General features: G+C 28.8%; 1 protein-coding gene across 3 annotated transcripts in view; it reads right to left on the reverse strand.

Moving 5' to 3' along the window:
- The window catches only part of LOC107172920 (band 4.1-like protein 4), a 169,397-nt gene that overhangs the window by 68,932 nt on the left and 72,485 nt on the right, over window positions 1-27,980 (reverse strand). For all 3 annotated transcript variants that reach the window (XM_015523239.2, XM_089225041.1, XM_015523238.2), the window contains exon 5: window positions 26,182-26,260. In XM_015523239.2, coding sequence (XP_015378725.2) covers window positions 26,182-26,260 — 79 coding nt within the window. The remainder of the gene's footprint in view (window positions 1-26,181; window positions 26,261-27,980) is intronic.

Here is a 27,980-nt window from a genome sequence, read left to right on the forward strand (position 1 = left end):
GGAACCTTGTTTTCGAAATTTGGAACCTAAAATTTTTACCAGCAAACAATTTTTTCGATGGGGGGGGGGCCAGCTTCACGTGCCCCCCCCACTTTGTAGGGTTTAACTAACTGTTTAATAAACATAATAAAAAAATGCATATCTTTTGATAATTTATTTTTTTTTTAATTTCTTTATAAATGAAATATTTTAAAATGTGTTAAATTTTCTCTGACATTTAAATATATATAGAAAATAAAATATTCTATTACTGTATATATTTATTGAGAAATTAAGCGAAGAGTAACTGAAATGATGCTGCAAATAATACAGTTAGGTTACGTTAAGTAAGGTATAATAATATATTGTATAATATTACGCAGTAGGCATATGTAAAATATTTATAAGTGTGTATAACCATCATCAAAAAAACTACGTACACTTTATCGAAAAATCTAAATCTTAAAATTATAGAAGCAAACTTCACGCAGCTTCTATCGGCCAATTTCGCCCGATCGTAGAAATATTTAACATCACATTATCAACTATCGTCAATCTAAAAAAAATATTAGGTAACTTATAGTGCCCATGAATTTTCAATTCAATGTGGATAGTTTTTTTTAGTAATGTAACATTTACGTTATGAGTAACAACTTTTAATTTTATGTTTTAGTACATGAAGCAAAATAGAAGCCACGTTTTAAGATAATATTTTATAATAGCTGTAAGAGTAGACAAATGTAGATCATGGTGATCACTTGTTGGGGTCATTCTGACATTGTTGGTTAAAACAGTAATAAAGTGTTATATTTTAATTATTTTGAGTGTTCAATGGTGTACCTATACGTGCGTCGGAAGCTATCGGCATATATACCTATACAACCTCTTACTTCAACGTTTGCGTATAAAAACTACATTATAATATTATATTGTGTATATGATCGTATGTAATACAATTGTAATTGATTAGGTAGGTATACTGTAGGATTTTGATAAACAAAAAATTATACATATGGTTAATTTATATATAATAAAAAGAATAAAAATCGTAAATACAATTAAGTATAATATTCAATGTTCAATAACTACTAAACAATTTTTAATATAAAACAAATAAATTTTAATAAAAAAAAAAAAATACTCAATGTGGCTGGGCAGCGGACACAAAACTAAAATTGCATATTAAAAAATCACTGCTAAAACTAAATTATAATAAAGTAATAAGAGTTGTAGTAGGTAGTACTTATATTTTACGCATCCTGTTGTGCGATGGATGGCAGTGATGGCACACAAGTATACAACATTATAATTTGGTAAGCATCATATTTTTAATGATATCATAATATTATGTGTAATTTACTAATTTATTATTATAAATCACATTATCTATGTTATATTTATCGTGTCATATAATTTATATGCTATTTTTAGTACAACGCATTCAGTCCGCTGAACAAGCCGATATAAGAGTTATTTTTATCGATTACTTTGTAAATAGCTCAATATTCTCATAACATAGTTTTATACATATATTTTATATACCGTATTATTTTCATTAGTTAAATGGTATTTTTTTTTATTTATTTTTTTTTAGATTTGTATTGGTTGGTGGAATTGGATACAAAAATGATCATTATATAGCCTATGTTAAGAGAGCAAGCGGATGGGAAACACACAATGACTTAGTAGCTAAAATAAAACTAAATTCATCAACTATAAAAATTCACCCTCATGTATTGATGTATGTTAAGATGTAATCGTACATCATTACTATAATTATATATTATTAAAGTAATGTAGTTTAAGGTAAATACTATAATACATATTAACTTATTTTTTATATATATAAAAAGTAATTTTCTTTCTTTATTATAATTTAGTTTTAGCAGTGATTTTTTAATATGCAATTTTAATTTTGTGTCCGCTGCCCAGCCACATTGAGTATTTTTTTTTTATTAAAATTTATTTTTTTTATATTAAAAATTGTTTAGTAGTTATTGAACATTGAATATTATACTTAATTGTATTCACGATTTTTATTCTTTTTATTATATATAAATTAACCATATGTATAATTTTTTGTTTATCAAAATCCTACAGTATACCTAATCAATTACAATTGTATTACATACGATCATATACACAATATAATATTATAATGTAGTTTTTATACGCAAACGTTGAAGTAAGAGGTTGTATTTTGTATAGGTATACGCCGATTGCTTCCGACGCACGTAGGTACACCATTGAACACTCAAAATAATTAAAATATAACACTTTATTACTATAAGTGATCAAATGTAAGTTTTCATTTTTATTAGCAACATTTGTTACATTCATTTCTTCTATTAATGTCGGTATTTTATTTGGAATTACACCATAAGGATAAGTGAGTGGGTAGGCAGGTAAAATATCTATTATATGAGGTATATTATTTAACATTTTTTAAATAATACATTGTTATAATACGTATTATTACACGCATTATTCATAGTCTTCAATTCTGTGAAAAATATGACATAAAAAAATTTTGAAAACTAGTTTTCAATTAGGTTTCAAATTATTTCCAAATTATTGATTAATTCCGAATAAGTTCCAAAATATTAGCGAAGGATCAAGGTCGATACGACAGAGTGGGGGGGGGGGGGGGTAGGTTAGGTTAGGGGTGAAGTTGCCCCCCCCATCGAAAAAATTGTTTACTGGTAAAAATTTTAGGTTCCAAATTTCGAAAACAAGGTTCCAATTAGTTCCAAATTAGTTCCAAAATATTGGCGAAGGTTTGAGGTCGATACGACAAAGTGGGGGGGCCGCGTGAAGTTGGCCCCCCCAACCGAAAAAATTCTGTGCTGGTTAAAATTTGAGGTTCCAAATTTCGAAAACAAGGTTCCAATTAGTTCCAAATTAGTTCCAAAATATTGGCGAAGGTTCGAGGTCGATACGACAAAGTGGGGGGGCCGCGTGAAGTTGGCCCCCCCAACCGAAAAAATTCTGTGCTGGTTAAAATTTGAGGTTCCAAATTTCGAAAACAAGGTTCCAATTAGTTCCTAATTGGTTCCAAAATATTGGCGAAGGTTTGAGGTCGATACGACAAAGTGGGGGGGCCAACTTCACGCAACTTGTGCACTCAGCAAAATATATTATTATTTTTACCATCGTTGTTATAATATATAGAAGTTAGTACCTAACTAGTATTACAAATACTTCTTTTAACGCAATCGTGCACATTACGAGGACATTACTAATCATCTGCACACACGATGACGTTTACAATATTATTCACAAAATATACCCTGTTTATGTACCCATGCATATGAATTATAATACATAGTTGCTAAGGATGTCGTTTTTCATGATACCCTCATGACATATACAGGTAGATTTCACAAGTAAAAGCAGATTTTTAGAATTTTAAAACAGATATAGGTACTACTTAAAAATATAATTAATTGAACATTTTCATACCAAGCTTAAGAAGTGCCATTAGTAGATATATCATATAGATTTCTGTCATCAAATTAGAACACCCATTTCTACTGTAAATTATTTAAGGGATAATTTTTTTCAATGTGTTGATGTTAGTGTATCTAATATTCAAAATTCGAACGAGTTGTTTCTTAGTTATCAACATTTAAACATATAAACATTTTAATAATTGAGAAACGACTTGTTTGATATTCGAAATTATTAGATGCACCTTCACCAACATATTGAAAAAAATTATGCCTTAAATAATTTGCAGTGAAAAGAAGAGCCTCTCTAAAATGAATCCCGGAATAAAAATCCCCGGAAAAGAAACCTCCGGAAAAAAAATCCCCGCAAAAAAAATCCCTGGTAAATAAAATCCCCAGAAAAAAAATCCCCGGAAAAAAAATCCCCAAAGCAACTATTTAGTATTTAAATTATAATAATAAAAATAATAATATTATCTTTATATACCTATATTATTAATTAACATATATTATTAAAATACGCAACAAATATGTAGTAAAAATCATTAATATATGCAACAAATATGCATTTACAAAATTTATATTTAAAAATTCAAAGTTGTACTTAGTATGAAAAAAATATAAAATAATAAAATATAAATGTATAAATAAATACATAAATATTAATGAACAGAATTAATTAAACAGAAAAAAAATCCTCAAAGCAACTATTTAAAAAATTACATAATTATAATAATATACCTAATTAGTAATTACTAATTAGTATATTAGATAGTAAAAAAAAAAAATAATAATAATAATAAATATAATATTAGTTACCTAGTTTATAGTTATTAATAATCAAAAAAAAGATATAAATAATTATAGTCAGATTCTATAGTAATCTAATAGTAAAATAAATATATATATACATTTATATTTTATTATTTTATATTTTTTTCATACTTAGTACAACTTTGAATTTTTAAATATAAATTTTGTAAATGCATATTTGTTGCATATATTAATGATTTTTACTACATATTTGTTGCGTATTTTAATGATATATGTTAATTAATAATATAGGTATATAAAGATAATATTATTATTTTTATTATTATAATTTAAATACTAAATAGTTGCTTTGGGGATTTTTTTTTCGGGGATTTCTTTTCCGGGGATTTTTATTCCGATTACCCTCTAAAATATATATGAGATCAAATTTGAGGAACATATTATGATTGTACCACCATAGGACTCTCCTTATGTGAGCTATCCACTTGGTGAATCAACCCGTATTGCAATGTAATAATATTATTGTTACATACTTAAACGTAGGTATTTACATACAAATATAGGTAACATACGCGATTCTGACAACGACAGCGTTTTTGGACGCTAATACGTGTACCTATATATAATAATTTTACCACCCGATTTCACGTGCGCACACAACAAAAATAATAATATATATACGTATGTTCAACACACACACACAAATCCGGTATATTATATTATATACATATTATTAAATAGTTTCGTTGGGTATATGATGATAATAATATTATATACATACGCGAACGGGCGTTCGTGCGATAGATTGCCACGGGCTATGCCGCACGACTCGGTCATTATATCCGGAGATCAATGTCGTGTTGTACGGCAAATAAACTGTAATAATTACCATCCGCGTCGAACACACGCGTGCAGCGGACGCATAATAATATTTTAAACGCGTCGCGGGCACCAGTTATCTATAAATATTATATTATTATCATAATATAGTGGACGGGGTATGGGGTATGACGCGCGCAATCGTCTGGGAAAAAAAATAAATTACCGGTCTCCGCGGGGCGCGAACTCGATTATATTCGATTCTATATTAGTTTTAGGGCATATATGATAATAAGTAATAACAAGTGAGTGTGTGTATGTTTTGTCGTTTTTTTTTTATTTTATTTTATTTTATCGTCGAGGGCGATTTGTCTAACGCAAACGGAGTGCGGAGGACCCGAAAATCCCACGCTACTGAATTTCACAGGTTCACACACACAAACACACCTCATCGATTATCTGCACGACACGATGACGTATGAACGTTTAAAACTAAATTTTTACTACAATAAACGGAACACGGAGATCTCCACCACCGGCAGTAGCACCGGTCAGGTAAAACGTGATAATAATCTGTTATAATTAGGAGGACTCGGAAGTGATATAGGACCTAAAATAGAAAAATAATATAAAAACCATACATATAATAGTATGCGAACATAAAATAAATGTCAAATATATGCAAATATTTTTATAAAAATGCGATCAATTTATATAACAATGTTATTGATTGATAGAAGAAAATGCAACTGCCACCACTTCCAAGTCCTAATGATAATGATATTGTATCGTTGTGCAAAAATAATTACACACATTTTTATTTATACAGAGTAGGTATACGGTTGGATAGAAAACATCGACTCTATCGTTTGGACATGGTATCCCACTATCGCAGTACCTATCATCGTGTTTGTTTTTTAGGGAGGATTTTTACAACGCAATCGTCGATTTGATAACATCTGCGATAGGCGGTTTAGAAATGTTATAGTATAAAACAATACCCGGCACCCAACCATATTATGTTATACCATCTGACGACGGAAAAACCGATCCACATACGAGATGATCATTTAACGCAATATAAGTACATTCATTTTACACTCCTTTCAATTTATCTTAATAATTATTGTAGTTACTTATGAGTATAAGTCATAAATTACTCGTTTATTTATGTTTCACAAATATAATTTTCTTAGTGTTTTTTTTAACGTCATGAAATTATGAGAAGAAAATATGCTCAAAAACATTGGATTTTTGGAGAAAAAAAAGAGTTGTCTTATTTTAAATGGATCACCCAACAGAGTCTCGTATATCTTTTATTCATGTGTATTACCATATTATTGTTATGATGTACTAAACGCCAAAACGCATATTATCACACTGCAATGTACACTTACTTACACGCGCGTTTGATATTAACTCAAAAACTTTAAACATTAAGCACCACACGAGTGTATACATATATAATATACCTATATGTATTATATAATATATTCTAGTTTCTTGGTTTGCAAATTACGGTGCAGCTATTACAAATATATATATATATTAAATTATAATACGCGTTTCTGCGGCGTTTTACAAATAACGACCAAAGTTTTTATTTATTTTTTGTTTTATTACTATTATTTTCATCATCATCAACATCATCATCATTGTCGCCGTTGTGGACATAAAGCTTTTAATTTCTCTGTTTTTGCGTACGGTATAACCGATTTCTATACAACCAGTACGGATGTCACTTGCCTGTGCCATCGTTTTTAATTAAGAAACGACCTACAATATGTATATACAATATACATCTATAATTGTAAAATTCACAAAAATATATACACTTTTGCAGTATACCTGCGTAATTTCGCAATTATATGCCGGCGTGTCAATAATGTGTATAGGTACACAATAATATATTATATAGAAAGAGAGTGAGAGATACCACCTAATGTTTTAATGACAAAAATATGCCCTCTTCTTGTAGTTTGTCAACTTGCTGTGTTAATATGCGCCATATTATACATCATACATATTTATTATTATAAAAACGTACACAATATGCTAACCCAGCTATTTACCATTTAAAAAACCGAACAAAATCTGACGCACCTTATTGTATTCTCCCGTGTTGAGGATAATAAAAACAGTGAGAGCAAAATATCCCATTTGGAATTGAAAATGTTTACGACTACAACGAACGATACATAAAAAAACAGAGCTAGAATACTTATACATATCAAACCATTCATTTATCTAACTTTAATATTCCCAACTCCGTACGTAGTGAATTTTCGAATAATTTCGTGAAACAAAAATTTCTGTAAAACTCTATATTTGTATACTTATAAATCTGTCCATAATAAATACCTAGCCAAGCAATAATTAAAATACGAACGTTTTTCTAACGTTTTTGTTTCTTAATTCAAATGTTTATGCGATTAAGAGGGAATTTACTAAAAAATGTAGTAGGTTTGAAAGATAAATCCTAAAATTAAACAAAAATTGGCAACTATGCAGTACTGACGTACTGTCAGGAATATTGTGTTTAATGGTGAAAACATAATTCATAAGAAAATTATAAAAAACTGAATTTATTCATAGTATTCTTACCTAACGAGTTTTAGTCAATGATAAATAAGGTAGAGATGAGATAGAACTATTGTTAAATCACAACTTAAGTTCTTAAATACTGACCACTATGAAATATGAATGATATTAGTCAATGAGATTGTTAAAATATAAATTTGCCTGATTAATAAGATACAACTATAATGATCCGTTCAATAGAATTGCGTTGGATAAATTATCAAATGTTTAATTTTATGTAGTGAAAGGCACAACACAATTTAACACTTTATAGGTATAAGATTATTTTTACATTGTATAAATCAATATTTTTCAAATCAAAACAATTTAAAGTATAATCTGATTGTTTATGACAATCAAGTTATTTATGAGTGCCTATAATCTAAAATTCAGTGTTATTATATTTATTTCAGCTAAGTACAGTTAATGGACTATCTTATAAATTTATTTTTGATATGCTAAAACTTAATTTTATATTAATAAAAATATTTGTTTTTAATTCGATATTTATAATTAAATACTATTATTGTTTTATTATATAGTTAAAAAAAAAAATAGCCAGTTATTATATTATTTTTATAATAAATCTATGTTTGAAACTTTATTTACAAAGTACATAAAGGTTTCATTTTATTTTTGTTGTATAATTTTTTATTGTAATATTGTATTCTTATAACGTATTATTTTATATACAATGCGCATAATACACTACTATTAACATCAAGTCAACAAAATTAAAATAGTTTATAGATAAGTTATACCTGTATTTTTTAAATTTTACCATAAATTGTGAAATAGGTAAGCTAAATAATATATTAATATTTCCCCAAACACACTTGTTAAATAAAATATGTCTTGACATATACCTAACATTAATTATGTTTCGAAAACATATTATATTCATGTAACCCGAAAAAATTATAAACTGTACATACATTACAATTTTTTACTTACCTACAGGCTTTTCTAGTAATATTCAAGAAAAGCAATTGGTGTTTTCTGACGGTAATTTATAATATAATACATGATTTTTAACGACGGATAAAAGTCATTGATTCCTTATCTTTATATACGATTATGATGCAAGATTACTGAAAGCAGTTATATCATTAATTTTTTTGTGGTAATTGTAATAGAAAACTCGTTTCATTATTTAGTATATTTATTATTATTATTTCATAAAGTAGGAAGGTATATATAATAATATTATGGTATATAATCTCAAGGCGTTTATGTTAAATGTGAGTGAAAATAATATATTATAGGAGAGCATCTCATTTAAATAATCAAGTTTGTAATTTGTTTTATTCATATGTCCTGATAAACAACAAAAATGAAAGATATAAGTAGCGGTGAAAATATATGTAAAAGCTATGATAAATATATTTTTCATTATGGCCGTTTGTCTTTTGAATACAAAAACTAATGTTTTACCTGTGGACAATGGGTAGATATAGTACTGTAGGTACTCGATTAACCCTTTGCACAGAAATTTATAGCAACGAGAAGAATTGAGCTTCATTAAACTCGCTTCGGGGGGAAATCGGCGGAAATAATATAGAGGAAAGATAAAATGGTGAGGTCACGACTACGATGACGGTACAGATAATAATATAATAAAACAGGCTGTATCATAACTATGTCTTCTGCAGTGTCATTCGTCAGTAAGAAAAATAAACTGTGGTTATCTGCGCCGGAATTCGAATCAGTATTTAGAAACGCCAATCTATAAGGGATTACCAATTTTAGACTGTGGAATTTATGAGTAAAAAATTAGTTGCGTAAATTATTTTTTATTTTTATTTTGTTATTTTCAAACTAGTGGTTATAAAAATCATAAAAAAAGTACGTAATCGAACTTTACTTGTAATAATTGTATACATGTTGTAGATACAATATAAATTGAACACAATGATGTATAATTAATTGAACGATTTCGAATGATATAATTTATGTGAAAGAAAAATTAAACTTCTAAACGCATAGCAATTTTATCATCTGATCACGACTTTATCGTTTGATCGTATGTTGAACTCGGCGGCCATTATCTACACACACACACACACACACACACACACACACACACACACACACACACACACACACACACACACACACACACACACACACACACACACACACACACACACACACACACACACACACACACACACACACACACACACAATTGTGCGGGCGACAATGATAAACTTTATAAAATTAAAATATCTAGAATCTAGATTTCTATAGTCATGCGCAACAAATCACCTGAGTTTACAAATCCATCATACGCATACGCGGTACAAACATATCTGTGACTCCTGCAAATGTTTTAATACAGCAACATAATAAATAAATTATACATATCGTTGTTGATACAAGAAAAATCTTTTATCATGTGCCTAATTCACGATTTACGGGTTTTCGTATACATAGAATCAAAAAATATGCGTAAGTATGTTAATACCTTCTATGTGTCAATGTGTCATCACTATCGTAGAATTAATGAACAATAATATATAAAACATCTTATATGTTAGGTTTTTATATAAATCGTTTGTAAAATGTTTTTCGACTGATTAAATTTATAATATGACAGTATAACACTAACTACTCGCTATCATTCAAAAAACCTCCAATGTGACAAACAATATAATCTAATAAAACCTTCAATATGGCAAAACAGATTAAACTATTTTCAAAAATACTGAATTTTTACTGTAATTTTTTTTAAAAAATATTTTAAATTGCTTTAAAATCATTGGCAATTTTTTTTACAATAAGGTTTAAGCACATGGGGCATTATTTCGTGTCGGCGACAATACCATATTATATCATATTATATAATGCTTGGATGCCAGCGGTACTGTTAAAATCTTAAAATGTCAATTATAAAAAAAAATAAACAGGACCAATAATTGAGACATGGCCCTTGCGCCCTCCCTGGCTCTATGGTTTTATACTTTATAAAATAAGTGTTGCGTGTTTGATGATGGGTTTCCGCTGGCACCACAGAGGTGATATTTTTCTCACCCCCAAAAAATGTTCATTATGCACGAAGCCCACGTGCGAGTTCGTATCGCGACGTTACGAAACGAAGAAATAAGAACGCGTGTAAAATAGGAAATGGCGAATCGATCATAGTCATCATGTATTTGTCGCGAAATTACAAGGTGGCGTGTCCCACGACAAGTGTTATCGCGCGGTCAGACCAAGAAAGTCCATTAATGCTGCGATGTCATTTATTTCCGGAACATAAGATGTGAGTGTATATATATATGTATATATTTGGGTAGGTACACGCAATGAGTCCGCGCATCTAAATTTTATATCAGATAATATATATTCTCAAAACCAGCAACAACACTATTATACCAAGTGTATAATATTATTTTATAGGGTGATTATTTCAGAGTATAAACCAGATAATATAATTATTCGTATATTATACAGTATTAAAATATACAATAAGGCAGTGGTGGTGCCATTTGAGTTTTTAATGTGTCAAAATTTAAACAGACCCATTTGTTTTTATCACCAGATCAATTTTTCTTCGTGATAGTATAATAAATAAATGTATTTTATGTAATATGTATTACACGTATGATGTATGGGGTTAGAAGGCTACCGCATAAACATAATATTTTAATATGCATTTAAAAAACTGGTAAATTGGAAGTTGGAAATAACTTTTATTATGCTAAAGTACGGCATACCTGCAATCAATAATTATACCTATAGGTACCTATAATACATTTTATAAATAATCAATATACTTAACTCCATTATACGCATTATGGTTTTCATATTATAATATATTTTAACTTTTATGTAACAACCGTTGGTGTTTTTGTAAATGCAAACCAATAAGATGCACAAAAATATAGGGTTTCAAAAGAACATACTGTCACACTTCCCTCCCAAAAAAACGATACAAAATGATTCTATAAATGAATAACACTATAATATTATCGAAAAGATCTATCGTTTTGGGGTATACTTCATTATAAAGCCACAAAAAAAAATAAATATTATCACCTTTTTTTTATCGTTACAAGTTTATAAGTTTTTTGCTCATATTATGAATGACAGAATTATTTTAATTACAAATGCCAAAGCAAAATATTTTACTGAAAATGTCGATGCATAATAGTTAAATTTTAAACGAGTATAGGTAGTCATAAATAACATAAAAGTATTTAAAATTTGTAAGATGGCACCAAGAACAAGAAGTATCCAACTGAATGAATGTACTGGTTCACTAATTTGGTAGGAAATAATACCCTTTGTAAAATTAAAAAATTTATAATTTATTTTTTGAAATGCTTTTTTCAACGAGTTCAAATTATGTGAAGAAAAGTATTTCCCAAAACACTAAAATATCTACTTTTTGAAAAAAATTTGTTTATTTTTGAAATAATCTCCTTGTGTATAGCTTTTTTCTTAGAACATTTGAGAAAACACAATATGTTTTACTCTTTTTGCTGCAATTATGAACATTTATAAATAATTGTATGGATTAAAAAACACGATTGCCTAGATTCTAAATATATTTTAAAATGTTCTCTATATGGTTCCTAAAATATTACCAAGAACACTCCCTGTACGTTCCTACGATACATATACAGGCGACGAGCTTATACTACTGTTACAGCAAGTTCCACTAATAACCGTATTTTCGCAGATCTCACTACATATTATTATTGTATCGGATATGGCTCTGGGCGTCTGTTGAACGACTTTTCAACGATATTATATAATATATATAAATGTATAAAATGTGAAGGGGGAGATTTCATTAGATGCTCTATGCGCTCGGTGTATATACAATATACATACTACTACATATATATATATTATATTGGCCCGCAAACGCGAACGATTATTGCTTGTTAAATCGACGGCAATGGCTAATTTTCCTCTGGCAAAATTGTTATTAACTTTTCGCTAAAACGAGTTCAGTATTAAATTTATATATAATATAGGAAACCGTATAGCATTTTGCTATAAAAAATCAACTAATTGTACAGCACTAAGTGAATTCGAAGTTTCCAGTTTTATTTTTCTAATTTATGTCGTTTTTAATTTTTTTTTTAAATTTTATATCACGGTAGTAATCTAATACCGAAGAAAATAAAATAAATTTAAAAAATATCTTAGTTAGTAAAATAAATGTTATAATACACGATAAATACCCACTAAAATATTACTTTCAAAAAATATAGTTTTTAAAAAACTGTTAAAATTTGGATAAATCAAATTTCATCGAAATTTAAACAATGTTCACACAATTAGTGTACATGGAAATTATATTGTACGTTAAATTGGACCACAAAAAGTCATTTAAGATCACATGAAGAAAACAATCATTAATCTCCATTCAATTTCAAGACCATCAAGTTCAATATTTTATTTCATTAAAATAAACAATGGTGGGATATTACATTGTTTCATACTTATTGTATATAGTAATTTATAATTGAAATGACATTTTAATAAACAACACTCCTGCCAACAACATAGTATATAATATTGTTTTATGAAAGTTTACCTCCCCCCAAGTCAACACTTATAATAATATCAACATAATAATAAAATATAATTAAAATATATAAGCCATGGCTCACAACATAAATTCAATTTATACTGTTATGATGAATTTTAAAATATGTATTTTTTATTTAAACCAATTCAATTCATTTAATGAGGGATCAAATTATATTTGATTAAATATTTAAGTCGTTTGTTATAAAATTACAAAACTTTTTTAATATTAAAAAATGGATCATAACAGTTACTGATTATTAGTAATGCAATAGACGTTCTATATTGGCTAAAATACAAGAATTACATTTATAAAAGGATAGAGCATTAAACAGACACACGAAGATACATCCTATACTTATACAGTTGGAAGAATATAATAGTAACGATTTTTTAAAAATCGACATGTCGTTTTGTCAACTTGAAGACCGTTTGTTGAATTAAACGTACAAAGTAAATATTACCAGTGTTACCTAATAGTAATATACCTACTATTAATAATTATTTCAAAATGTTTCAAAAATATTTTGTGTTACTAAGTTGTTGTAGCTTGTTGTTTTAGATTCTGAGCAGAACGAGGAATGTATTAATTTTACCATGATGTGTGTGTGTTATTATTATTATTATTTTTTTTTGTATCTGTCATCAAGTTTTGGGGCATTAAAATGCTTCGATTTTCGACTTCAGTACCTTGTTAGATAAGAAAGTGAATCTAGTTGGTACTCTGGCGGGTCAAAAGTAAAATATTCTCAATATTTTTTTTAAATAATCGGGATAAACAAACTAAAAATTAAGGAAAAAACTAGACATTTTATACGCACAATCAGTTTTCGACAAAATCGATTTTAATGTAACTTTAAAACAAATGACTATAGATACATGACATTTTCACCGTATTCATTGTATAAATATATTTCATCCACCATGCAATATTCAAAAAATTTTGACTTAAGTTGAACTATTTATAGGCATATACAATTTTCGATCATTATTAGTTTTTTAAAATTAATATCGAAAAAATGTATTTGTTGGATAGAAAAACTTTAAAATTTAATTCAAGATTCCTTATAAGTTTTTCCACCTTTATCAAAAAAAAAAAAAAAGTCCACCGTAAAGTTAAATATTTTAATAAGTATTAATAATAATAATAATAGTAATAATAATATGAGGGAGGTAATAATAATCTATAATATATCCTAGACAGATAAACAGTCTCCGCTCAGAATCGTTTTTCGTATACAATGATATAATATCAATTATCATTAGATTCAAATTTAATTCCATCTATTACAGTAACCCACTTGTAAACTACCGAGCGTTATCCACTAGCCCGCTTTTATTTTTTAAAATAAATCATTACTGTTTAGAATTAGTTATGCTCAACAAATAAAAATATCATCATTTGCATATTTCCTATCACGTTTAGAAGTAATGTAACGCTATAAATTATAATATAATTTATATTTATTTTAATACATTGAAAACTTGTATGTATTTAAAAGCTCATCAGATTTCGCACGTTTTATTATTAATTGTTATGTTGAAAAACCAGATTGCATGTTTACCGTTATAGTAGACATGCCCACTGATGAAACTAATGTGCCTACTAACGTATAATATTATAATATTCATAATGGAACAATTATTTTGTTACCATCAAAGTATACTTAATGTAAAGCTTCGGAATAAAATACACCAATTTAGTTTTATAGCAACGAAATTAAAAACCCTACTTTATTAATAAATTATTTCGTTATTTCACAACACGAAACAACAAAAAATACACGACTATTATCATTTGAATAACTTAAAGTTTGGAGGACGGAAATTAATTTATATTTTTGACAAAGAATACTATAATACATTGAATACAACACTGCAGTATTATTTATAACGTAAAAGAACAACCGATGTCACATATAACATGAATCATAAATATATTGCATGGGAAGTGAGCCAAGAAAACCTTTAAAAAAAAATATACAAACAATTTGGAGACAATGCTTACTATGCTCCAGAAAACGAATGGTAATTAATAATACAATATATTACGCAAATAACCCTCAACATAATAATAATAATATACTCAAGAGACAGAGAGATTATGTAATAGTAAATAGAATATAAAAGTAAGTATAGTAATAGAAACTCTCGAATTAACCAGCTTGATGAAACACTTACTTAAAACCCGTAGAAAGATTTCAACATTTCCACTGTTGACTTATATGAGGAGGAGGCAAATTTACCTTTAGCTGCCCCCCGCAAACATTTCAAGACCTCCTGGCTCTTTTAGCCCACAATTAAAATATAACAAAAGTCTCCGCATAATAATAATAATAATAACAACAATAAAGGTAGGTACACTGCTAACTCTAAGCAAGAGCAAAAGAGCTACAGCTGTAGCTATAGTATTATAATGACGCATTTATTTTCTTTGAAAAAACAGTTTTTTTAAGTAGTTAGACCAGTTATGGTACTCCGTAAGTTATGTAACATGGATATTTCAATTAGAAGCTGAACGCGGATGGTTTTCCAGGTTTTTCTGAGTAATATATTGTAATTGTATGATACTATATAAAAAGTGGTGAAATTCAAACTAGTCAACGATTTTTGAGAAAAAAATCAACCACATGACCATAAATTATTTTGATTCCGTTAAACTTGCACATTCTCGTATAATTTTAATAAATATCAACTATAAGAACTCAGTTATTTTTTACCATTAAAATTTTTTTAATCTCTATAATCTAATATGTATTATTATAAACAATTTTTTAAATAATTACATTTTAAATACACTTACGCGCATAATATTATCGTTTACACAGCTCGGTGGAAACATTTAAACATCTCCACTATCTGAATAAAATGATCTTTTTTTAATAAAATAATAACGATGGAGACTTATCTACAAAATGTAGGTATATACTATATAGGTATACTGTAGAGGGCTTACCTACACTAAGTTTTTCCCGTTTTCTTGTGTTAGCTTAGCATTCGAATGAAATTATTATACATATCTTTTTTGCAGTCGAAATAAAATAAAACGACTGCTCGGTGAATATTATTAGAAGATTGTATTAAAATAAATTTCACATAACGTATGAAATAATTTCGTATTTTATGCAAATCAACAATTTATTACACTAATCTATTTTTAATCGGCTAATTAATTTAAATGTTAATATATTTAAAACAGAACATCAGCGGAAGGCGATATCGCAAGAGTGCTACATAATTATATCGTTTTAAACTCAAGTTTTATTCAATTTACGATAATAAATACGACTATTTTTTCATTTTAAATGTCATATATATATATGCTAAGGTAGTTACCAATTTAATACACGGCATCGATAACTTTATTAAATTTCAATCACCAAACAATTAATATTCCCTCAGACAATCGATTGTTTACAAATATTAAATAAGTATTTATGTTTTAAACTGGTATTATTTTAAACATTTAGTCATTCATTTTCTCAACGTTATTCGTGTTTTGAAAACATTTTATTCAGTATTTTAAACTATTTATAGAAATACATTTTCGTGACAGTGAAAACATACCAATTTTTTCTAAACTATTAATGTCACGACGGTATAAAGGATATTTAAATTATTTAAAGGGCAAAACTTATTCCTAATGTCATCCACTGATAATATTAATCAATTATTCATATAATTTTGAATTGCTAAATGCTTTTGTTCTATTGTATAATAACGTTTATGGTTATAATATTCAGTTTTAGAATTGTTAAATTCAAAATTGTAGGTATGAGATAAAACTGATCTACTCCATTGAACAATTGTCAGCGGTAAGAAATTATACGAATATTGTATTTTTTTACTCGTGGAAAAACGCATTTTATTTGAGTAGTAATAATAAGTAATAAGAGTAATGAGAAACGATACGAAAAAATTGGTATGAAATTGGTAGTTATAAACGATAATAATACATTATAATATATAAGTATTGATTTGGCTACGAACAGTATACATAGTATGCGGTGCGTGATCACATGCATATTTAAATCGTGTGTGTATTTTCCCATTTTTCGAAAACCGAACATCAACAGATAAAATGAAATCGAACGTCTTACGCGTCAGCAATAAAAAAGTCATCTCGATCCTACGAATTACGACTCGCGGTATGTACTATCTATATATTATATATAATAACGATATATAAAATGTATAAGTCGCGTGTGGCGAGTCGTATAATATGAATTCAGAGAGGGGAGGTTGGATTATTCGGATAGTATATTATTATACTATATACGTTATTTTTGTATTATATATAGGTACCAAAAAACGTCGTCGTCTCCTGCAGTAGTCGCTTTAACGCCAGAAAAAGGCATAAAATCGTATACTACAACGACGACGACGTCGTCGTCGTGTCATTCAAGTCACTCTGCAGTTATACGACGGTATACCTACACATTTTTGGTAACGAGTTTTGAGCGGAAAAGGTTTGGAGGATTGTCGGTGTTAGGGGTGGTGAGGAGTAGTATAGGAACGACGGAGAGTACTACGTCTTCTAGGGGTTTAAGGTTGCATTGCACGTTGAGATAATATTATTTAACCGTGTATAATACCGAAAGAACCTTTCACTATCTTTTACATATCGTACTATTACGTTTATTATTATTATATATGTATAATGTATATATATGTATATTCGCGTATTGTGATTATTATTTATATCGACCATCCAGACGGTATCTCGAGCTATTGGGCTTATACGTTTTCTCCGAATTGAGTTAATCTCTGTGCAACGAATCGTCTAGTATATAGTCGCCCCCAAAGTTTTCGGCGATAAACTTTCAGCCCCCGTCGGCGGCAGTGGTACCATTTCCGAACGAAAATAGATGACAAGTCATACCATTTATGTATCGTCCTCTTCACTATATCACACGCATCGTATATTCCAGATTGTGATAGTATTATTATTATACGATTAGAAATTCGATACACCGCATACGAGTATTATAATACTATATTATATTTTATCGTGTAATTACATCGTATACGCGTAGGTGCAGACTACGGTAAGTAAAACATATTAGGCATCGCAAAAAAAAAATCGTTTTCTTTTGGTGTACGACTTTTTGTTGTGATCACGAATAATGAAAAGAAAAGGGAAAAAGTTGATCACGCAGATTTCACGCGTATTACTGTTCCAGTCGTGATAATGAGCGAGACATTATATGATATATAATAAAGAGATAAACTACATATTATTATACATGTTAAGCGGCTCGCATATATCATAATGTTTTTTAATATATTATAATATGTTCACAAAATTTGAGTATTTCTTATTAAAACCCCATCAATGTTTATCGTTTATAAAACCATTTTTTTCGATTTGAGTATTCCCACGCATGATACCTATATCCGTCACACAATATCAAATTATATAAATATTTTTCCAACTCGTTATTAAACCTACCACGGTGTAAGTGTATATTTGCGATTTAGGTCCTAGTCAAAAAGGGCATGTGAGAAAGCATGTCGCCATGTCGGTCACACGTGTGACCACTCGAGTCACACCTACGACAAAATATAAACATTAAACAATGATGTAAACGCCTAAGTACCTATAGGTATAATTTAGTCTATCATAATATGTGTGTACAACAGAAATAGACTTTACGTACCTAAATAATATTATTATTATTTTAACGGCGCACTACAACTTGACGTTTATATTGTAAGTAAATTATCGTCTCAGAGAGTGTGTGACCGCAGTTACAAATTACGATGGATAAGGTACTTAATCCTTTATACACTTATTTAGAAACAGAAGTGGGAGCCTAATAAACATAAAACACGCTAATCGGATAGAACAAACAACTGATCTGGTCGTTTGTATAATAAACCATTAATTATCGGAAGGAAAAAACATCATTAAAATGAAAATAAGTTCATTATTATTTTGGTTACAGTATAATATTGCGTGAATGAATATAATGTTATAAATTATAATATTATCATATTATAATAGTGCTGTAAATTAGTAAATAAGAATTCATAAGATGAAAGTAATTTGTTTGCTTATAATTGAAACAATAACGAAAGAAATAATATTATAATATATACAGGCGTCTCACGATGATCTGACATATGAAATAAGTTTTATGTATTCAATTTTTAAATTTTTTTTTTTATTTTAATTCATAGACACTTGCGCTACACATTTTCAGCAGAATTTTTAATTTTGTAATTTTTAATACTGAAAATAAAAAATAAAAAATCGATAAAAAATGTTTTGGATAAATTCAAAATGGCCATTTGTGAATCTGATTATAAGAACAATTTTAATGGTAAACATATTTATTGAAGTCAAGTAGTTTATTTTTAACAATTTTTTTAAAATTCAATATTTGTTCGGTTAAATTAATTTGGAACAAAATAACTTTTTTTTAAATATGATTTTTGAGAATTCGCTAATATGAGTATATTTCTTATAAATTATTTACTTATCATAATAATATTAACAATTATTGTTATACGTTTAATTAGCATATTTTTCGGATCTTTCTGAGACATCCTGTATAACGATTTTAACTATTAAAATCACCTTAACATTAACTAGGTATCTAATAACTATTCACGCAATACGTGTTAAAAACTTGGCTAATTTCAACATAGCTATTAACCTAGCATTCATAAGTACTTACATCATAACACTTACGAGTTTAAAAAAACATACAAAATATTGTTGTTGCTATAAATTATTTTAAGCATAGTATTAAAATATATATGTTCAAGGTAGTATCGTATTTGCGGCTTATAATATAATCATCAATCATAATTAATCAAGTATTGATATGAAAATGCATTGATGCGAATAATATATTGAAAATTCGGTTAGGACGACCTACGCTTATCACCTGCGAAGCTGGTTCAAGAGTGGACAAGTGGTCGATTGATACGTGTGTGTAAACATTAATTATTATAAATTATAATTAATGCGCAAGTTAATCTGCGGTTGGTTGTAGGTATACATTGTTATTATTAAACACAGATCTTATGGTTATATCAATGTTTTCCGAAATATCGATTTTCCAGAAATTTCTAGTTCAAATTAATGTCAAAATGTAGTAAATCGTTTAAATATTATTATTTTTCCTAATATTTCTTATATTGATCGACACACGAGAGTAAAATAAAAAAAAATACCAATCGACATAAACGAACGTCAATTTACTATACGATACGCGTATAACTATTACATTATCGTGTACAGAAAGACGTATAATATATAGTATGCATCATATTCTAAATTTATGTATAGGCACATTTCGTAAGCATCATGAGTACAATATTATGTTTCTTTTTGTCTTAGAGTTTTGTTGGAAATCGAAAACCTATAGATATTTATTTTTCACGTACTACTATTGCTGACGCGTGTGTGGACTTTTTCGATGGCAGTACCGGATTGCAATGTAGGTAACTACATTTATATTATATACCTATGTGTTGTAATGGTTTCGCCCACCGAACAACCGCACAAGGTGTGCGTGATTTGTGTTCAACGAACTGAGAAAAATAATAATGAAATAAAAAGATACGACAGAACCGTCCTGACCGAGTTTAATGAGCCAGACACAAAAGCTCTTCTATTCTACACCTCTGTCCCTTTCCTCCTCACCACACAATATTTTTAACCCTCGTAAACGCAGTGACTGTGTATAAGGCGTCGAATAACTAATTTAAAATCGATATCTATATGATATATTTGACTCCAATGCACCATCGAAAGAACCATTTAATATATACCTACGGTGAAAGTAAAACAGTTCAATTTATTGATGTGGATGGTTGGTGTTTAGTTTTTGTTTTTGCGCTCAGAAATATGTCTACGTAAGAAACGACTGGCACCCACTCGTGAAAACATAGTGATTCACAAACCATGCTCACTTATGAATAGGGTCGAAATTGTATGAGTGTTACCATTTTAAAAACAAAAGTTATATCTTCACATTACAATTCTCAAGTATGAAATGGTACAAAAAAAAAAAATAATGAATTTTAAAAAATGGTCTCTAAATATATAAAGGTACTAAACATACAAATTCTAAAACGCAGATTTTAAATAATAATATTATTGAAGAAAGAGAGGTGAGTATGCTTGATGAAGCATTATGTGGAAAAATAATAATATTTAATTGATCGTTATACTTGAAAAATGTGTTTTATGTATCTAAACTGTAAATCATTAGAATATGTTGAAAAACAATCTCTTTTAAAACTGTTATCGTCCCCCGTTTATATATTTACATAGTAAACCAAAATACCACGCCATTTCATCGGCCTGCAGCAATATATCGTCAAACATCTGACATATTATTCTAGGACTTTGAAAACTTTAATAAATAACTGCAAAGATAAAGTACGCCGTTTTGTGGGGCTGGACTTAGTGCTTAACGATTCGTATATGAGACTGTTTGTATAATAAATGACCGTCGTCGGGATAAGTTTGTTCGCCTACAAAGGTCTAATAATTTTATGATGTGGCGGCATTCAACTAATATTTTATAAACTTATGTGCTCGGGTAAAATATGAGCAAATTCACATGAAATACGAAACGATTAAAATAAACATTCAAAAGAAGCGCTAACAGTGTGAATAATATGTAAATCATTGCCCATTTCATTGTAATATTTTCAGAAACATTAGACTGCATATGCAATATTAGGTATAACATAAAAAATTTGCGTTTCACAGAAATACTCTAACGACAATTCAAACGAATACAGCCGATTTATAATTGTATATTAACCTCATTTTCGATATTACCAACAAGGCATTTGAAAAGCAATTATCACTAGTTGGGAAAATTAAAAGCTAAGACTTGCAACGTCCCGTCCTTCAAAAAAATGTATTTCAATTTTACTATACTTTGAATTATAGGTAAGTACTAATAACAAAAAATAATTATTAAATACCTCCAAAATATATTTGAACTCAAGTAGTTATCGAGTAGGTATAGCCATAGGCGCAACTAGGGGGTGCCTTTAATTTAACACCCCCAGATCAAAAACACCAAAAATGGAAAAATCGTATGAAAAAATATGAAATAATATATTATGTATAATGTTGTATATTATATAAACATATTATTATGATGAATTATAGATTTAATTATAAATTTTATAATATAAAATATGCCTCACGCAAGTGACTGTTAAAAATGTAAATTGTATAGTTATTTTGACATCAGTTACTAAAATGTTTTTATCTGTTTGTACTTGGTCATTATTTGAATTACCTAAATAATAATATAGGTAATACATTCCTAATGTATATTACTATGTAGACTGTAGATACTTAAATATAAGTGTGCTTATGTATTTACAGTGCATTTAAGATTGGTTATAGTAATTATAAAATTTAAGTATGGTACTTGGAGGTGTGGGGGCTACGCCCCCACGGGTCTGTTTCATCTGCATAATTTTAGCACCCCCAGTGTTTGGCTTTTAGTTGCGCCTATGGGTATAGCTAATTAAGTCAATATACTTACATTATAAAAGATATTATTTCATTAAAATCTGATTGCATACTTAGGTATATTAATTAATCTACGGTATTCATTGTGATGAAAACTTCACGTGATTCAAACATAATAATATCATACAATGGTAATCAAGTAAACGTGATAAATTCAAAGACAACTGATTAAGCTGAACGATACGATCACGAAAATAATAAGTTATACAATATTATATATATATATTAGTACGAGACTTGTATTGAGTACAGGATATTACCAACGACCGTGGTAGTGATGTTTATATATGTTTATATATATTCAGTTTGAACGACGATTTCAATTAGTAACAATGCAAACTTATGTTCAATAAGCAGCCAATATAAATTTAATCTTCATTATACCATCTGCGGATCGAGAGCAAGTAAGTTTTCCCTCGTGATAAATTGATACAATGCGACTTACTTGGAACGGAAGTGGTGGATAGTTGTATTATATAAGTAGTAAGTACAATACATATTCTGAATATATAGTTTAAAACTTCTGAAGAAAAAATACAGAAAAAAATTATAGTCTCGTTCATAATGACTAATATGATGAGATCATTTACTTGGCGCCAAAAAGTGTTAACTTCGCGTCGATAGATGTGTGTGATAAATGAGTTTTTACTGCAGCTATATAATATATAAGAACAGAAATAGTTATTGTATAAGATTGCGAGACGATAAAAAACCAAACATGTTGATCGATCGCGAGTAAATATTGTAATGCACGCATAAATAGAAAAAAGCAATTCATTTTCGATAAATATTATAAATGGCTTCATAAGCAAGTAGAATTCTTGTGAAACATATCAAATAGATATTTCAACTGGATGGAGCATATTACCAACGGCGGAATTTCTTTGATTTATAGGTTATATTATACATAATATGACGAAAAGCCAAATGGCATCATAATAATGTGTATTGTTGTACTTGAAAAAATTGAAATATCAAAGATGATTTAAAAAAAAAATATATAACTACCTAGCTATAAAATATAAACCTGAGAGTTGTTTTTCGTTTAGTTTTAAGTGTTTGTTTAATATCTGATTTAATATAGATTTAAAATTAAATTGAATTATAATAACATTAAGATGTTTTTTTTTTACATTTTACTGTACCATATTTCTTCCTAGAAGAGTTTATAAAAATCGATCTATATATTGTATTATTGCTTTTAAAATTATGGAGTTTGAACTGTTATTTCTAAGTACTTTGTGTTTATTCGATCAAAACTAATATGTAAACTTTTTATTGAGTTTAGGAACTCTATTAAAGTATAGAATGAAAAAATCAAATAAATCAAAGTATATTTTAACTCAAGTTGTTATCGAGTAGGTATAGCTAGTAAAGTCAATATACATTATAAAATATATTATTTCATTAAAATCTTATTGCATACTTAGGTACATTAATTAATTTACGATATTTATTGTGATGAAAACTTCACGGGATTCAAACATAAATATATTATTATTTTCAATAGAGATAAAAACATAATTAAAAAATAAACAGATAGAAGAATTATGTCAAATTCTTATAAACCTAATAAATAATAATAAATTAGCTACACTGTAGTACATTGAAAATATGAGCGCTATAATATCACAATTCACAAGCGAATAATAGATCCAAAAAAGTATAGGGAAAAAATACGGTTATTTATCCGAAAAAAAATATAAGCCAATGTGAAGAAAAAATCTGCTAATGCAATCTGAAAACAACGTCAGTTTTGATAAAACGAATTTTTTTATAAAAAAATTACCTGGTATACACTTTTTTGTATTTTTATTGTTTATAAATAAAAGTTAAATTAAATTCCATTTAAAAAAAGAAGTTTTCTAAAATTAATATAATATGAATAGTATGAATTTATTATAATTTACGGACAACTTTAATTAATTACTCTGCAGTATAGGTACTTGAGGGATAGAAATGAGGAAAAAATTTTCGTCTTAGTCTTCGTAGTTGGGCATTTACGCTATAAAATATATTGGTACGCAAATGGTGTAAAATAAAATTGCAGTGTTCTTAATCATACAATATTATAATATACACTCCCACGGAGTTTAAATCGATTGCGACACGCGGTTTTTTTATTTTTAATAATATGCGCCTTGGAACGATAAAAATCTATTATAATGCTATATTAACCGCGAGCACGCCATTAAAACAACCTCGAGGATCGAAATGTTGGTTTCCTCGTATAGTTTCCATGATAATTTATAGGTAGTGTTATAATTTATGCGCCTAAAATTATTTTCACCAATGTTAAAAATATATCAATAACATATATTATATCGCGTCGGAGTGTGTTTGTTTTTGATTATCTAATCGATCTAAAACTTGTGCTGGCGGTGTTGTATATGTCGGAGTTTGAGAGGAGATTACCCTGCGTTTTTCTATCAGATTTCATGTTCACGGCTCTAAAAAATTACGAAAAACCCAACCGTACCCATCATACCGGCAAAATGTAAAATTATAATATTGTGTTACTGTATATATTATTTGCATAAACCGTGGCACAAAAACTACGATTGCCGCCCACGCGATAGCCGACCCGAACACACTAACTCTTCTGTTACGTCGATAATTCAACCGCGATCAATCGTAACACACTCATAGGTATTATTAAAACAACCGTAGATCACGGGATCCAATAATTGAGAGTTCAAGTGCCCACTTCAGACTCGATACGCGGTCGCTCGACAGACGTTTAACTGCAACCACGGTAATTATATTATACAGTATACAGATAATTTTAGTACGAGTTCGCGCTAGTGGATAGGTATATTATTTTTGTACTATTTTCCGGTAAAAACGCCCGTAGTTATGATGGTGTGACGGGAATTTTTTTACAAGACGTTCCGCTCTAACTTACAATATTGTAATAACGATCCGTTTGTAAGTATAGGTACGTGATGTTATACAGAGCGATTTATTGAGCACATATGCTCAGCCACGATAGTCGTAATATTTGAAAAACAGTATGGTCTTTATTCTTTGGTATGCAATAAAACACATCCCAAAAATCAAAATTTAAATAATATTATTGAATACGTCATTGAATGATAAAAGATAAGTACGCAGTTGAAGTTTTCTCCATTCCGTGAAGTTATTACTTCTGATCATGTTTATAATAACAAATGCGATAAAATATAAATTATAATAAAAAAAGATCTGCACGAAGTCGATCGAGCGTTTGATTTCAAGATAGAACCTGTAGCTAATTACTCACCGCGTAGGCACAATAGATTGGTATTTTGTTTTACGAGATCAAATTCGTCGATGAGAAATGCATAAAATCATATAGGTATTAATACACACTGCAATATTTCCGGTTTAGACTTGTTTATATAAGCGTGGATAAACAGAAACTTAATATCTTCAATATTTATATGAACGCCTAACACCGTTTAGTCATTATAATAACATTATACATTTATAACTTTTATGTTCCCATATATATATATATAAATCGGCATAATATCTTACCTGGTGATTTCTTCGACCAGCTTACACGGGTCAGCGGCATAAAATTTCACTCCGAAGTAAAACGTGAAGTTCTCGTTACCTGAAACGTGAAAATGCCAAAATAAAAACCCTGTCCAATTTTTATTTGCATTTTGTACCTACACATAATGTAATACCTATTTGTGTATGTTTCAGTTGGGTTTCAAGACAAATCAATATTATTATACATATAATACGGTTTCTCTAAAGAAAACGAAAGAGTCCAGTGAGAATTATTATACAATATGCATAGTTCTCAGAATAGCTGATGTCGTGTTCGTGAACCGTACACCGATATAATTTAATGGAGATACGTGGTATTATACGGAGGTAGACCACCACTACTCGGACATGGTGAGTGAAATGAGGTAGGGGTGAACCAATTAGTCGACGTGGAGCATCAAACTTTGTATACTGATTACTGACATCACTAGCTTTCCCAGCGGGAATAACTTTCAGACTGTATACCTCATAATACTAAATTCTGTCCTGTAAGGACTATGTATAGTTAGTGGGTCGGTAAAAACCGAAAAGAAAAATTAAAAAATTATATCCCTCCGTGAATTCTTTAATAAAAGAAACGTTTGCCCACAAAATTGATCTTACAAAGCGTTCGTGATTTATTTTACTTATTTTTTTTCTTTACGAGCATAAAGACGTCTCTGCGTTTTTACATTGCCAATAAAATGAATGCGATATTTACCTGGCCGACTACTCTCTTTCCACTATATACACCCTCCCATGCAGCAATATCCGGCGTAATTAATGTCGCGAAATTAATTACAAGCACGTTTTACAGCTACTTAAAATACAAGCAAAAGTAATAGACACCCAAATTAGTTTCCACCGGTACTCGTTATTAAAAAAAAAATATTAATCTCTCTCTATCGAGCGTGCTAAAACTCCGTTGAGCGATGTTCACGTACTCTATTTTTGATTTAAGACGACCATCCTAAAATAATCTTAGTTTTTCATTATTTTTATACTTAAATCCCGACAGTAATTATTTATTTATACAACGAGATTATTTAACGCATTCGTTGGCTTTAATGCACGCCGATGGCGTCGAAAATCGACAGCCTTGTATTTTAATTTAAAAACAAAAAATATTATAAATAAAATTAATTTTTCATAAATTTACGTAACTTTTATAATCATCGAGTAAGTTTAGAATGCAAGTCACGTCATATAAATATATTTTATAGGTAAGTATAAAATATTGTTTTTGAAATACTGGCAGTAAAGGTGATGTATGGTGGGGAGTGTCTCACAGTAAAATAATAAGCTTAATGTGAATTCGCATGTTTTGACTCACGAGTCACGATGTACAATTATCAATTTTACCGTTTTGGTAATAGGTAAATATATTGATTTTACTGTGAAGTATTATTATGGTGTTGTGTCGGATTATTGTGCGTTTCGAAACAATTCCGGTATATATATATTATTATAATATAGGTCGTGTACGACGAGGAAGGAGCCGCAGCCGATATGCGCGTTATTGGGTCGTAAATCACAAGCGTTGGCGATTTTAATCGAAATGTTTTTTACTGCCATTAAAACCCCGGGTCGAGAGAGTGGTGGCGTATGTGAACGTGTGTGTACCCAGTAGGTAATAACATGCACAGCAGTAGTTACGATATTATTATTATTACTATTATTATTATTGTTATAATTATTATAGTATTAGCGGAGGGTGTACAAGGACTAGACTTGAGCAATGATATAGATCTTGTAGGACGTAGATCATAACATTATTAAATACGACGGCATTAGGTCAA

The sequence above is a fragment of the Diuraphis noxia genome, unplaced genomic scaffold (genome assembly GCF_037042655.1).
Source record: "Diuraphis noxia isolate RWA-SAM2 unplaced genomic scaffold, SU_Dnox_SAM2 contig0003, whole genome shotgun sequence".
Taxonomy (NCBI): Eukaryota; Metazoa; Arthropoda; class Insecta; order Hemiptera; family Aphididae; genus Diuraphis; species Diuraphis noxia.